Genomic DNA, 17,432 nt, shown 5'->3' with positions numbered 1-17,432 from the left:
AATAATTTCTTTTATTTCTTTTCCGTCAGAACACAGAGTATTTTCTACAAAGTTTTAAAATCTAGCATATACAATGTTTATTACAATTGAATGACCCTCGGCAATTCAATATTTTGACCAATTATGTTGTATCAATTATTAAACATCCGTTTACATTTATTATGTTACAGATGCTATATAGAAACTTACGTGTCAAAAGAGTCTTTAATCTTATTTTTAATACTATGGTATTAAACGCAATAACTGACGTTATCAAAATGTGTGATGCTAAAAGGATGCTAAGCAAAGAACAATAGATAGATTGTTTTATTTATCATATTTTAACCAGTAATATTGAGACATAATATTTGTTGGCCAAAGTGTTACATATTATTAACAATGCAACTAAAATACTAAGATTTAAAATCAATTTAGATATGTGTAGTTATTAGGCTATTGTCAGGAAAGCAACGTAGGTACATAACAGATGCAAACTTTCTTCACGATTTTTCTAGGATTTTTATAATTGATATTTTGTTTTTGAAACTTTTCTATTTTATGTTTGTTCAATAGTTAATCTATGATTTGAGTTACCCCATTTCCACCCGCCATATATATTCGGCCGCCTTCCATGACGCTATAGACGTGTCAGAATGAAAAGATTTCAGTGCCACAATTCCTTATCCGAAAATGACGCTGCAAGGGACTGATGTAGCAACCATGCGCCTTAATACTTAAATAAAGAGTTTTAGAAAACAAAATAAAATAAAATAAAATAAAAATTAATTTGTATACATAGTATAAATAGTAATGTACTGGTGTACATATAATGTCATGCAATTGACTTCAAACTATAAGTATTCAATATTTTAAAGGAGATACTACAATCCATACACCATCATAATCATCAGCCTGGATCAAGAAGGAAGTCTGTTTGAAGTGACCAATGTCCACTCAGGATTGTGATTCCAAGAAGAACAATTTCACTGCAATTATTATATGTCTTCAAAATCGAAAGAAGTGGGTAATATTATTTTTAATATGCTTGTGAATTTGTCAGCGCGGTCTATAGCGCATTATTAATTAGGGACACATAATATTAATAATACATATTTTAATTGGCTCAACAATCCTATGTGGGTGTCAGCCACCTCACGAAGAGGTTTCGTAACAGATTTTTGTTATACGAGAAATGTATGATAGTAACTTGCTTAACCTATTATATTATTATCCATATACATTAAAAAATATGTGAATTTTTGCCAAACCTGGATTTCGAACCCGGGACCCACGACAATATAAGCCTGACGCGTAAACACTCCGCCATCGATGGCAATGATACATTATAATAGTATTAATAAATTACACACAGACATTATAAATATATACGCACACATACATTTATATAGGCTGGACCTTTCGCTCGGTGAGTGGACAATGACTGAACAAATGTCGTCATAAAGTGGTTCTCAATGGACATTAAACGACCACAGGGATGCGATAAAACCCGCTGGATAGACGAACTCATAAATTTCGGTGGCTTTTCGTGACTGCGAAGAACTAGGGACAAAGAATGGTGGAGGAAGTTAGGGGAGGCCTTTACCCACCAGTGAGTCGACTATGTGTATAGTATATAATATATATTATTTGTAACACTACAGCAGACCGTGAGGCCCAATGACATTAGTGCAGTAAAATAGTAGTGTAGTAATAGAAGCGATACAATCAAAAACACCCAGACTATGAGAAAATCACATAAACGTATTGTGACCTCACCGGGAACGAATCCGGATGTCCCTAATAAGAATCCTTACGCACTAGACTAAGAGAAACACTATTATAGCAATGTCCAATGTTGCCGTGAGGAGGTAATAGTGTTTTAAATATGCTTGTGAATTTGTCGTCGCGATCACCACTGTCATGATAGGATTCTCATTTTTACGATGCGTAACCAGAAGTAATTATGTTAGGCGAAACTGGCACCCTGCTACAACGGCGTCCCCCTTTCAGCATAAAGACGTCAAATGAGTGTAAAATCAGTACATGTAAATTAATCAAACAATATTTAATGTGTGCTAAAGTACAATAACGCTTTTGTAGACTCGCGAGCGTGAGTGCAGAGCTCGGTCGCTTTCAAGCGCTTTGTCATACCGCAAATATAATACGACATCAAACAAATTCACGTATAAAACCGACATTACAATGAAGTTTTCTTGTATGGTTTTAGCTTTGTAATGTGATAATGTATCAAAAACTATGCACGTGATGTGGAAGGTGGAAATAAGGTAAAAGAAAAGCATGTGCCACCTCTTCGCTTAACCCACCCCTACAACATTTCTCTCCATGTTTCTTACGAGGCCGCCGCAGGCAAAGGTTCTTAAAGAATATAGGTAATATTATATTTTTTAATGAAATTGATTTTTTTATTATTATTTAGTATTAGATTAAACACTATTTTTCTAATTTTTCTTACTTACAAAGCTTAAATTAAAATTATATCAAGCAAATCGATGGTAAGTATTAATATTTAAAACACACACATTATATAGTAGTGCTCGAAATGGAAAATTATACGAACCGGAGTGCTCAATAATTTTCAGAAAATATTAACAGATTTTTTTAATTTTATGTAAGTATATTATATACAAATAAGTGTTTAAAATTTTTAAACTGGCTCAGACTCATAAAATAAGAATCTTTAAGCTTGTGGTATGCAAAAGTTAGCAGCACCGCAGGCGAAAAACTTTGTGACACGTCATAATCCATCAGTCGGACAAGTTTCGTCTTAAATTTTAAAAATTATGTAAATAATATAAGGTACATGAATTTAATTACTTTTTAATAATTCACATACCGGAACGCAATATTTAATATTTCCACAAGATGGAGTGATAATTTCGGAGATTTCACGAACCGGAACTGAGTTCCGGTCCGCTACGGTCCATTTGGTGCGCTGATATGTAGTACTTATTCCACTTACAGTGGAATAAATTCTAATTGGTTTAAGTACTGTAATATTCCATTTTAGTCATCTTTTAGACCTGGCTTTCGTCTTTCGGCATCTTAAGGTACTATGCAACGAATACTACCAATATATGGGTTCAAAATATCCACAAAGAATTGATTATTATTAACAATTTTGTGTTTATTTTTTCACGAATGTTATTTCTCAAATCAAGCTATATTTTCTCAGTTAATATCACATGAGAATGTCTCAATTGATAAAATCGGCCAATATCTCAAAAAAAAACTTCTCAGGTCAGAATCGGTCTGTGTCAATATTTTGCAATAACAGTATGAGTGAAGACATTGGTAGAGAAGTGATGCCTTTGAATTTAAGCAGTAAGTTAATAATATGAATCAATCTATTTCTTCCCAGCTAAGTAAAAAGACAGTGTTTTTAGTTTTACTGAAGTGAGAACCCAAGTTTTTAATTATATTTTCTCTTATAGGTATGATGTAAAATTATCGGATTGTTTTGACAAAATCTCTAAATAAGATATGGAATATTATTTCACTAAAACCAAACTCTTTATTCTTTTTACTTAGCAGGGTAGATTTCTTCATTGCGTATATCATCACGTTAACGTAAATATATATATGTAATGATTATATTATCTTTACTTTGTTCATAAATATTCATAATCGTAACTGGCACACAGCTAAACATTATTTCAATTTAATAATATTTTTTATTACATTTAAAAGCATATTATGCCATACTGTAGAAGTAGGTACCAGCATTAAACGCAAGCACACAGTAAAAGCTTGTCGCGAGCTTTGTAGCATACACGTGGCAGCGTTTGAGAGCTTTAGTACAAAGCCACCCTACCACCCCAATCTATGCAAAACTCTTCGTTCTTGAGCTGGCCGCCTTTCATAGCCAGTCAGGCAACCACTCCGCCCTAAGCCACATCTCCCGCCTACCCTACTAGCGTGTCGTCACAAACCAGTAACTCTTTCTCACGGCCCAACATAACCTCAAAGTTCTTCCACTGAAACTTCCACTATATCCAAAATACCCATCCAATAACAATATATCCTTTCTTCTAATAAATCTATACAGTTATGTAATATTGACTTAGCTTTTTTATGGAGTCGGAATATTATTGAGTTAGATTTTTCTACAGATTATAAGCGTGTGACATACTTATTTTTTCAAGGTAATAAAATAATATGGGAATTGTTTTGCTGTGTTGGGTGATTTTTTGGAAAATTCTTTAGCATTGACACGATTATAATTGAAGGAAATTATATTAAAAATAGTAAGTTAAAAATATAGCACATTTATTTATTATTTTTTTCCATTAAAACTGTTGTCTAGTTGTCACACCGTCTGGCCAAATTAGATATTTACTTACAATTAAATATTTGTAATATATTATCAATTTAATCCTTTCACTCTATTCCTATTTCCCTGTATGTGTTTAAAATAATATTAATATAATAATAAGCTAAATTAATGTATATTAAAACATCAATAAATGTTGTGTTAAAGTAGACAAATTTTATTAATAAAACTGTGTGTTAAATTAATGAAAATGACTGACTGAATGTGAGGAAGACAGACTTGTAATAAATCTTTCTTTAATTAATAATATAATCGTGTAATACTAATTGAATACGTCTGTATTCATTTTTAGTAAATAAATTATGCCGTTTAGATAGCATACGAACTGAAATGGCATACGGAAAAGTGTGGAGTAGTCTAGGGCAAATAAACCTGAGAATAAGCAGACAAGACTTGCTGTCAAATAAAGACATCATTAATGCGTGACAATGTCAACTTCGGGTGGGAAAAAGGGGACGGGGAAAGGTCCCCCGAAGAAGAATGTCGTCGAAGAGGACAAAAGCGCAAACGCTGCAAAGGCGGCTGCAGAGAAAGATGCCGAGGTCAAAGATGACTCTGCGGCGGGCAATGGAGACAAGAAAGATGCGGCGAAGGCTGAGGGTGAGGGTTCCAAGCCTCAGAGTGCAGGGGCCAGCTCCAGGGATGCTGCGGCGAAGGTTCTCACCTTGGCGCAGAAAGCGGAGTGGTCGGCTGTGGAGCAGAATCTCAAAAGTATGGAGAAGGTGGTGGCTGCTGGAGGAGAAGATGTGAATGCTGTTCCACTCGCAGGAGTTCTGGATGTGGTAAGAAAATTATCACATTATTATAGCACATTTTTATATGATTTTTCTCACAGTATTGTTATAACATTTAATCTTACATTAATGTGGATACGATTTTAATAAATATGTTATTTAATTAATTAGCTATATAGTTAATTAAAAATTAGTCCAGATATAGAAATCTTTTCCATATATTTTGGGGGAAAAAAATACACGATCATTAAATACCAGAATATAATAAATATTCTGAAACAATTTCGATATAGCTTTCAACCAATTTGTATGGAATATTCATGTATCTTAATTTGTACTAGGCATTCTTTATACATGTATTCACTGCATAATTATAATAAATGTAAGCATTGTTCATTTAAAAATAACAATTAGGAGAGCGTATATTATACAAGGGTAGATATAGAATTTAAAAAAAAGATTATTTATTTGGATAGTTTTTACAAAACTTTATTATAGTTATAAATAAATGTGTAAGTATAATAAAATTATGATTATGTTAACATACTACTAATATCTAATTAGGTTTTCTGGTGCATATATAAAGAATAATATACATACGGTAGTTCTGATATATTATTCATAGAAACGTTTAAAAATAGATTCTTTTAAATTGAAGTGTAGTATAATATAATACGTTGAATTAGTTAGTAAATAATTATTATTAATATGACGTACTATTTAGGAATTTTCTTGTAGTATGTATTAAAAATTAATCCGATTTTAAAATGTGTAATAATTTTTCAAGACATTGCCGTTTTCTGTTTTCCTTGTTAAACTCCTTAACGGCTCATTGGCATCCAATGTTGATTTTTAATTATATATACTTCACCTCAATAACAGCGCGGGTTATATATACGTGGCGCTGAAAAAATCTGTAGGTACATTTAAGATTGGGTCAAGGCCTCTGAGGGAAATATTTTTTTCACCCATGCGTCAGGCTTAGAAGAAAATAATATGTAAATAAACTCGCATTCATTTAATGTAATGTTGCCACCAAATTAGAACGTTTTGTATGTAAGTTTGAGTGTATTTACGAATTTAACCTGTTTTCAACGTTTATACATATTAGAGTGAATATCACTGGCAAAAACTGCCTGTTAGAGCGAGGCAAATGATTCTTAGATGAAAAAACAATAGGCACACACATTATTAACAAAGTTATTGGTATATAATATAACTACGTAATTATAACAATAATATACAGGTAAAAATAACAAGATTATGAATAATATTATTACTTTATGGTATTAACTGTATTTATTTTATTAAAATCTAATAATAATCAGGACCGATTTCGTCCGCTTCAAATATTGACAGCGTCAACTGGTACAAAATAAACAATTATTATTTCCGGCCATGTCCGATCCTAATAAGATCATATGGGCCTCCATAGAGTAGAGGTTTGTATTAACAGATTTTGTTTTTAAGAGAAATAGATGTCAGCTACTTCCTCAACCTATTAGGTCCATACTCTGGCTTTTACACAAATTGAAAAACAAAATGTGTAACTTAAGGGCCGGGATTAGAACCTGGGACCCACGGTGCTATAGGCCGACGCTTAAGCCGTGCGGCCATCGTGGGGTATATACTATAATACAGATTATTATACTAACAAACTTTTAAAAGTAAAATTATTTATTGAAACTATGGGCAATACTCAAATTAACTTCTAAAAAAAATCCCTATTCAAAAATCAATCAATTAAATTTACCTAAATTTTCAGAAAACAACCTTAAGATGATTATACTAATATTTTAGAGTCGTCCACGATGGCCGAGCGGTTATCTCGTCGGCCTATAATATCATGGATCGTGAGCTAGAATCCTAGGTCTGGCAAAAACATGTTATTTTTTAAAGTATGTACGGTAACATCTATTTCCCGTAAAAGTAAACCGTGTCCGGAAACTTGTACGAATGCAGTTCGCTGTATCACACTTCACCGTGAAATTGTGTGTCGGAAATATATGGCCGTATATTAAAGACCGCCCAACCTCTTTGGGTCGTATAGTACTGACATAAAATTCATGTCTAAATAAAACACGGTTCTTGTCAGTTTACACTTTACAGGAAGCCAGCAGGAAATAAATTTTGAAAATAGCCGATATACTGGATTATTTGTTAGGTTCGGTTAGGTTTTCATTCTTGAATTATTCATGAATTTTGCCAAAATCAGCTATGAACATTGAATTAATGGTAAGAAAACTCACGGCGAACTGTGCCACGGTGAAATGTTTTACATACAATTTACATGTAACCAACGTAAACATCTGTTAATACAACCTCCATCACGTAAAGGCACACATGAGTTTCTTATGATCGAACATGGTTTTAAAAAAATGTTTTAGGGTTATTAGAAATTCCTTATTTCGTTGCCTCATTGGTCTTGAATATGCCCTACTTTGAATGCTTTTACTGTTAAGAGCTTTTCATGTACTATGCTCACGACTTGCACCGAGAGGGTAAATGCTCTGCTGACCATTCTTCGAGACTCTGGGAAGTTAATTCAGTTCCCTCCATCCGGAAAGTCGGTCCTCTTCGAGTGTGATGATCAGAGTTGACGCTATTGCCATAAGGCTTCCCCTGGATTTAAATCTTCTTGTTTTTTGCACCTTGTTTGCACCGAAAAATGACTGATCACTTCCACGGGCCGTCTTCTCAATGAGGGCTGCGGTCCTAGTAGGAAGTGTCCCTATAAATCGTAGTAGGATTTACTTTGAGGGGCTTTGAATAAATTGTATTCTAAGTTAAATACTACATATTTTATATACTTACGAGTATGTTCAACATTCTGTAAATGAAGTTCAAATGATGAATTATCCCAGCATCAGTTGAAGTACGGCTTTTTGATAAGCGAGTATTCAAAATAAGACTTCTTCATTTTGAGGGTGTATCGATAATATCCGTGGCTCAAATTGAGCGACTTTTTCTTATGCATACATTTTTTTTTCGACCATGTCCGATCCTAATAGGATCATATGGGCCTCCAAAGAGTAGAGGTTTGTATTAACAGATTTTATTTTTTACGAGAAATGGATGTCAGCCACTTGCTCAACCTATTAGGTCCATACCCTGACTCACACACAAATTGAAAAACAATATGTGTACCTACTTGCCAGACCCAGGATTCGAACCTGAGACCCACGGCGTGATAGTCCAACGCTTATGCCGCGCGGCCACCGTACATACTGTAGTCTAAACTTTACAAGAGATATACATTATTTGGCTACATATTTTTTCCAACTTATACACAATCCAAATGGAAAATCTGTAATTTTTTGTCGCATTGACCTGACATGTGTCCCTGATAACTATCTTATAAATCAAAAGCATCTTGTGTTGTTCTCTCAACGTGAAAAATTAACCTGTCATTAGTAATGCCAATTGGCCAATTATATTCAATTATGTGAGGTGAATTTAGGTGGACGTTGTTTTATAAGTTTTTTTTTAATATGGCTACTTAGTTCAATCGATGTACCTACTTCCATGCACTTTTTTTTACTCACACTATGTATTATTAACTAAAAAAAATTACCAGGTGGAAGTGCCACCTGTCAACGTCATTGGATGTGTATCCTGTCATTTGTTATTTACGACCCTATTAAAATCAACGTTTTTTTTTTGCTTGTCAGTTTATTTTTCAAATTTAGAATGTGCGTTTTTCTCTCAGTTTATACAGTTTAATTGTTTGATACATATTATTTTCCCTGTCTCGCTCTCTCGTACACATTCACACAATATGTTTTCTCTCGTACATTACGGACAAACAAATAGCCAAATAGATAAATCAAAACAAATATACAATGTAATGCGTATAACATGTCATGTGATGAATGTTTTGAATTTGATATATGTCATAATATTCATTGTATTATCTAAAATAAATAATTTTAAATTATTCTTATGTCGAGAAAATGTATTGGTATTTTATATTTGTATTAATATTTCAAACAATCAAACAATATGCATTGTTTAAAGACTAATAATAACACATTTTATACACAAAAGTTTGAGGAATGTAATCCAATGTTAGCTATAAAATGCTTATAATTTTACATGCACACCATGAACAGGCAATACGATTGACTCCTTTTTCATGCATAGATGTATAACAGGTTACAGGCTATAATGAAAACGGTTTTTTTTACTTTAATATAAATAAAACTGCTCCTAACTCTTTTTTTATTATATTATGCCACGTGTAGGTAATTTCTCCTTTAATTATTCACACTCACATTGATGTTCTACATTGTTCTACTAACTTGTTGGGTGTTTTGATCAAAAGTGACGCATTATCCTAGATTTATTATGAATTCGTTGATTAGAGTCCACTCTTTAGTATTTATTATTGTGCCTTTCCAGATTCAATATTGAAGACAACTAAATAAAATTAAAACTACAAAATATTGTTGGAGATTTTCATGATTAATTTTTATTGTAGATATTTGATTTTTGTATAGAAAAAAAGTGACGTCCCAAAAATCAAATGAGCTACAAAATAATTTAAATGTAAGTAAGTAATCAAATAAATATTCTATTTTATATACTCGTATGATCTCTATTGCTAATGCCATCAGTGTGTACTTAGATCTGCAGCATCCCTGAGTTGTTACTTAGACCTTATAATAAAATTCTTAGCATGGTACTTAGACCATGACCAGAAATTCAAAGTTATCTTCTGTAGAAATACAAAATAAATTTAAGTTTTAAAATTATAGAAGCTGCCAAGATTGCTTCACACTGTGAAATCATATTTTTCAAAATGTCTGCTTCATGCAATTTTATTTGACAAATCAGTATTTTGTAACCACAAGTAATACTACTTTTTGGTACTTAGCGCATTAATTAATATACGTATTCACTTTAATTAAAATTATTAAAATTATAATAATAATTCAATTCAATTAATAAAAATATATTTAATACTCATCATTAGCCGGGGTCGATCCAATACTAGATGAAGGCTTTCTCTAGCCCCTTCTAGATATAAAAGTTGTGTGAGTTTTATCAATATTGGTTTAGTACCTTTTGAGCTACAACGAAACTCATTAGACTGACGGAAATTAAAATAAATATTACGAAATAGTCAAAACGCTGATTTGAAACGCAATTTAATTAAAATCATAATTATCAATTACCTACCACTTAATCTTCCGATATTTATAGTTCAACCAAACATCGACGCATTTTTATGTATCCAAGCGTTTTTGTGATAATGTACCCTGCATGTATAAATAATTATAATGCCACATGGTTGAAGCTAATATGAAAAATTATGTACATACCCATTTTTATAAAATTGTTAATAACCATGTCCTTGGTTTTTCGTACAAGGTCGTTTGTTAGTAATTTTTGAACAATCACAAACACCCAGGCTTCACCCAGGCTTTGAGTAAATTACATAAATATATTGTGTCCTCACCGGGTCGAACCCAGAGCTCCCGAATGGAAGGCCAACGCTTTACGCACTGTACCACGAGATCCGCCTGTACCTACCCATTATAAATAATTTATATATTTTTTAAATATGCATATCAGTCTATAAATGTATAACTAAAAAGGCCTCAGTTAAGACTTTGTAGCTTAATAATAAACAAATGTTTATTTATAATATTATTTCAACATTTCATACAGATACTTTAATTTTATATTATAGACATTTGAGGTCTCTGGTTTCAAAACTCACAAACTCCACAATATACCAAAAATGAGTTATGAATGCAGCAATTTTCTTTATTTATTAACATTCTAAACACACAAACTCATATTTAAAACGTATGTGAAAATATGATTTATTTTCAAAACTTACATTTTTCAAATACTTCCATTCCAGCCAATAAAAGTGCAACATTGAACTGTCATGGCCGACAGTTTTTATTTATCTGTGATGGTGTAAACATCACCACGGTTCTTAGTTAAAAATCTCCATAGGCTCACAGAAAAACTAACATTCTCCATGTTTAAATTGAAGATATTTTGTATTTCTAGCAGAAGTTAACATTTTTTTTATTACAGCCCATTTCTTTATCGATTATGCATTGAATCACACTATTTATTTTAAATTGTACTGAGAGGTACAATTGAAACCAGAGCACTCATTTATAACATATGAATACTAGGTATCCACATTATGAAAAAAATATATATCTTATCATCTCAAGAGTCTGGTCAAACTTTCAAACGAAATACGCGATAACACTGATAAGCAACCGAGGATACAGTATATTTATCCAACGTTATTTTTAACCCTACCTGCTAAAATTTTGGGTCAAATTACATACTCATATCGCGTACACCGAGGGCCTACGTATTATTTTCTTTCAAATATATTAAACGTTCAAGGTAAATTTCACCTTGTAGGTTTAATGCACCGCGAATAATATTATTTGTTACCTTGAATAATTCTGCCACATTACGGGCCAGCCGCAAAGAGAGCTTTAATTATTATCGTATGAACTAAATAAATATTATTTTTCCGGATTATTGGTTTCCTATTTTAGAGGTTATATTTCAAAGCTCGGCTTATCTATAAAGTTCTTATTTGCATACATATTAGTGTAATTAATTTACTTTGATAAACGATTTAATAACGGACGAAACCAATATTAGTTAATTGTTAATTTCATTCAATAAAACGCTTATTTTTATCGTACTTATTCCAATTTTATTTAATATCTGGACCGATTTCGTCCGAATTGGAGGGACATTTTTAATTTAAGAATATTAAACATAACAGGCATTTATAATAGCAAATTCAAAAAGTGACATAAAACGCTCAACCAATACATTGAAGTATCCTATCAAATAATATGTCAATTTTGTAGTGCTCCACTGCTACGGATGTTTTTTTTATTATTATTAAATTTTCATCATAAAATCCAATGATAATAGTATATTTGACACTTTGCTACACTGGAATTATTTGAAAATACGGCAACACTGTCGAGTGATAAATAACCTCACCTTTTATGACATTTTGGAGACACTTTGCTATTGAAAATGACGAATAATAAACTTTTTTTTAAAAATACTTTTTTAATTTTAACATTTCTATACATATAATACCGATAAAAACATAGCGGAGTAACTCAAAAAAGGTCCACTCCAACCCTCTGATTAAAATGAATGAAATTGCATAATAATATTTCATAATTCCTCATTCCTCCTCAAAAAAATCAAATATTCTTAATTATCAATTAACATACAACCAAAATATAAAGCAATGGACACTTACAATATCATATTTAATGTATCACAAAACAAATAATTTTCATCAATCAATATTTAAAAACATGATAGGTACCTACATTTGTTTGTTATAAAATTTACAATATAATAATACATTATTACCACTTGATGAACAATCCGGCAAATGGGAGCAGTATTAATTATTCTAACAAAATTATGAGTCAAAAGATATAAAAATATAAATAAATAATAAAGAATATACAATCTGTAAAGCTCTATTAAATCAATAAGACAATCCTGATCATTATTATAGTTAATACGATAAAAGAAATTAGTTAATTGTTTAAGAATATGGTCTGTGATATCCAATAATAATGATTCCATCATTGGAAAAAAATGCTGATTATCTCCACCATGAAGGAAATAAAAATGCTCTCTCTGCTTGTCAAAACATGTATGCAGAACATGGCTCCCACATCCTGAAGCGGGTCCCCTGGCCAGGATATATGGTTGCACCCCCTACCTATCACTAAGGTTAAAGACAGTGTGATACTCTAAAGTAGCGTTATCGAAATGGTGTTCGAGGTAAAATTAATATATACATGATGAGTGGAGGTGGAGTTACTCAAATAATGGTACCTATTCATTGTATACATTCACTTGAATTGTGGTTGTCTAGTTAGGAATAATTATTATTAGTTATCGAGGATTGACACACAACAATTAATAATTGCATCCTACAATTACATATTTTAAAATGTTAACACCGTTGAAGTAAAATATAACAAATTTGTAATGTATATTTATCTCAATTATCTGGTTGACCTGCCACGCAAGGCCTCCCTGAGTTTGTGCACCCGGGCTAGAGTCCTGTCAGCCCCCTCCGTATGAGGGCCATGATGCAGAGAGTTCTTCTGTAGTTATTTGGTAAAATAGCAAAAAAACGATTAATTAGAAATCCTTATCGCCGTAAGTGTTTAATTCTGCATAAGAATTGTTAACTCTCAGTCCAAACCACGATACATTGTATAAAAAACATTTTATTACACATTTAATGTATATGTAAACATGTAAAAATACTGATAATTAGGCAAACGGCGTTGCGATGCGTTGTTCGAAATTTGTAGAGTTTCATCGCTCGGGGCGCGTTATTTTGATTCTTATTCCTATCGTGCCATACCTTAATTTACTGACGTCGTCCACCATCATGGCGACGTTTGCATTATCATCTGCTACCCAGAATAGTTCGGTGGAGCTGCGCTTGTACTAATCACAAAGGTTGTTCTCAAGCCTTGTTTCGATTAAAGTACCTACGTAATTTTTTTGGATGTTAACTGTCAAAACTACATTTAACTTGATAATATCAATGTTCGAAATGTAAGTATGAATCCATGAATTGATTAAATTTACATTCTGTTAATAAAATTGTACCATTTTTCTTATATAATCGTTAAGATTTTAATGAGTGTTTTTTTTCAATATGCACAAGATTACAGAAATGACACATGTTTTCTATAATATTATATAATTTTGAATATTTAAAATACAAATACACACTATACTTTGATAAAATTCAAGGTGAACAGTTTCTTTTAAAGATAATGCAATGTGTTAAATAATACAATTTAACGTTGATAATGAAACATAACACTCTACACATTGTACAATATCTGGAAACTTAAACTTTTCCCGTTGAACCTAATCAGGAAACATTTATAGGTCATGTCAAAACAATGTATTTTTGAAATATTTTTTTTCGTTCATAGATCAAGTTTTGTTGTTAATACTGCCAATCAAATGATTATGTATTGATAACGTTATAAACAATTTTTAAAATAATATTTAAATATAGAAATTTTTTATCTCATTGTCTATGCTTTCTACTTAGATTGTTATTCTTCTTCACGTGGCACTTTGATTAACCATAACAGTTTCGATGATGATCTAAACTCTAAAGCAGTGGTCGAAAACCGGTAACTCATGGGCCGCATATCAGTGATGAGGGGTGGAGGTGGGCTATTAAGATTAGACATAAATATTGCACACTAAACTTTGTCAGTGATACTCATTTAGTTTTCATTGAAATTATAATGAAAATTGCAGATGCTGCTGGTTAGTTTCTTAAATTCAATTAAGCCCTACCTAAACGAAACCATAATAGTGTTGGTAAACTTTGGGTGATACGAAAAAAATTTGCACACTTTTCCATTCATACTTACTTGTTTTCATTGGATTAAGAATACATAAATTACACATATTGTTGGTTATTTTCTTTAATGTATTAAATCCTGCTTAAACCAAACTATAATACATAAAAAAATATTATATCTATAAAATATCTAAAGTTATGTATGATTTAATTGCATAATTTTAGATATTTTATAGATAGACGAATATTTTTTGACTATTATCCAGTGGCGGCTCGACGACTTTCTAGGTGGTGGGGTTTAGCCATTATTTATTAAATATACATACCTACATACTTTCTCATATTGTACATTATGTACCAAGCTACTTATAATAATATGATTTTATAAATGAGGAAACGAGTATTTTTTCAGAATAAATTATATTATGATTATCTGAGTCATTATTTAATCACATCTAAAAATATTAACTTAATTAATAATAATACTTATTATAGACTAACCTTTACCAGTTTTGAACAACAGCATACATTAAGAGTTTTTTACACACTTAGGGGTCATTTGATTCGCTCCCCAGTATGCGTATACTAACGCTAATGCATTCACATTATTTGTAGAACTAGATTTGTACTGCGGCAACGGGATAGGACTGAGTGACCCACGGTCAGCGAAAAATAGACACCATAGCTTTCTTAATTGGTACATAGGTGTCACATAGTCTAAGGGTGTCACCGTAAAATAGAGCGTATTTAAATTAAGTAATTATTTATTTAATAACGCGTAATCATCATTATGTATCTTATTACTATTTTATTTGTAAAATAATAATAAATATCTATGAAATTGTGACGGGCTTGATTGGATTAAATAAATTAAATAGTTCATTTAATCATTGAACTAAGTAGGTATATTATGACAATGATAAAAATATTAGACGTATATTTTTGACATGATAACGTTGTAGGGATAGACCCTACGAACTCTTAAGGGAGAGCCACCCCTGCTATTATCTATTATGGCTTGGTTTATGCAGGATTTAATTGAATTTTAAAAACTAACTAACACTATCTGTATATTGCAATCTTATTTCAATGAAATGTATGACTGACAAAGTTTAGTGTGCATTATTTATGGCGGATCTTAACAGCCTATCTCCACCCTTCGCCACTGCCACTCAATAAACAACAACCAGGGAACACATAATTAATGGGAACTGAAATACCTAACGGATGTGGAGTAACAGGTAACCGATCTCAGGTAAAGGACCACGAGTGTGGAAGAATATGGGATAAACTTAAACACGTGTCAAGAATATTTCATTCTAAGCTTGTCCTTCTTTCTGACGACTACTCTCGACTTATGCACTGACGCTCATTCAATATTGGTGTATTTGAAGGTTGCAACACACACTATTAGACGTCTATAATCTGTGGTTCATTTTCGTAGGACACTCGCACATTCAACACCCTACTTCAAACTGTAGCGTATTGGGGGGGGGGGGGTATAGCCTATTTGAATTATATTTATTAAACTGTTCTGTGATAACAATACAACATTCGGCCCATGACTCATTTAACATGAGTATGAGATACAACATAATATATATGAATATTTTTTAATTCAACGAATAATTGACGACATTTAAGATTGTAACATTTTTATTAAAGATACATAATTATACAGAAACACCTCACAAACTTACCTATTAATCCTTATTTACCTAAAAACTTGACTTACCTAAAAATCTTGTGAGAAGACCGTTAGTTGTGTGACTATTAGTTAATTTGATCGTGATTAGGTAAGGTGCAGGTAACTAAATTGGTGAACCACATTGACCGGAATCCGATGAATATGGGATCAAGTCCCTCTCGGTACTATATTTTTTCTAATATGAATGTTTCTGATGTGTTTCAGAAAAATATATATTTAAATAATTTATAATAATTTCTAGGTCGTGTGTAACAGCGTCTCAATCGAACAGATTCCAATTCAGTCTCTTATTTTACCACATTGTTATTAGCTCGTATTCTTGTTTGTCAGGTACAGATTTTTTCTTGTTTGTCCAATCTTGCAATCGATTTTTAACTAACTTTACGAGTAGCTAGACATTTGAAACTTTCAGAATATATATACAAATATATGAATAATGCGTTCTTTTAATACTTTTAGCCATCTTTAAACAGAATTGAATTCATTTTCAGTTAATTCTGTTTTGTATGGAAAGTTATTTCGGAAAAAATTCGTTGCTAAGGGGATCCTAGCAACTAAACTATTAATATATACGTGCGTTACTATGGAAATCAATATGAAATGTCAAAATGACATTTCAGTATTCTATATTTATTAATACATAGAATTGTCAAGTTTATATGATTCAACAGAAAAATTAAAAACGTGGTATATAAAAAGTTCTTTTTATCTTGTAATTTTGTACATAGAGGACAAAAACTTCGTCTATATTCATGCTGAAATACACAATACAGTAATTACGTTTGATTTGCGACTTATAAGACAGATTAATATAAACTAAAAACTATTATTATATATTTTATTTTAATCGTCAATAGGATAGGATACACATATTCTTTAAAACGTATTTTTTATTATGTTCACATAAATCAATCATTATTTATATTGTAGAGCTGCATTATAATGGTTTTGATTTTTTTTAAGTGACGTTAACACTAATACAAGAGATTCTGATAATACGCGTTCATGCTCAGACTGTCGCGATAGCGTTTGAGATCATACATGTAATAATATTATTTGATTTCTGCAGAACAGATTAATATTCTGTACCCTACTGATTTCCTTCTCATTCAAGATAGTGGCGTTGTCTATCATCTATGTATTTTAATATATTTTATTACGTATTAAAATATTCAAAGAATAAGATTATTAACAATGTTAACGTATACATTAAAAAGGTCATCTCTGGACTTTTTTCAATATAATTAAGTCTATGACCATGAGTTTTAAAACCATTTTATTTAT

At 31.5% G+C, this 17,432-nt stretch overlaps 1 protein-coding gene across 1 annotated transcript in view; it reads left to right on the top strand.

Moving 5' to 3' along the window:
• Positions 1 to 4,758: 4,758 nt before the first annotated feature.
• The window catches only part of nompC (no mechanoreceptor potential C), a 184,032-nt gene continuing 171,358 nt past the window's right edge, over positions 4,759 to 17,432 (top strand). Inside the window, exon 1 of the mRNA XM_085960294.1 lies at positions 4,759 to 5,112. Coding sequence (XP_085816420.1) covers positions 4,759 to 5,112 — 354 coding nt within the window. The remainder of the gene's footprint in view (positions 5,113 to 17,432) is intronic.

The sequence above is a fragment of the Rhyacophila brunnea genome, unplaced genomic scaffold (genome assembly GCF_057557595.1).
Source record: "Rhyacophila brunnea isolate RB1 unplaced genomic scaffold, BYU_Rbru_1.0 scaffold_11, whole genome shotgun sequence".
Lineage (NCBI taxonomy): Eukaryota > Metazoa > Arthropoda > Insecta > Trichoptera > Rhyacophilidae > Rhyacophila > Rhyacophila brunnea.
This window is presented reverse-complemented; position numbering and strand designations above follow the sequence as displayed.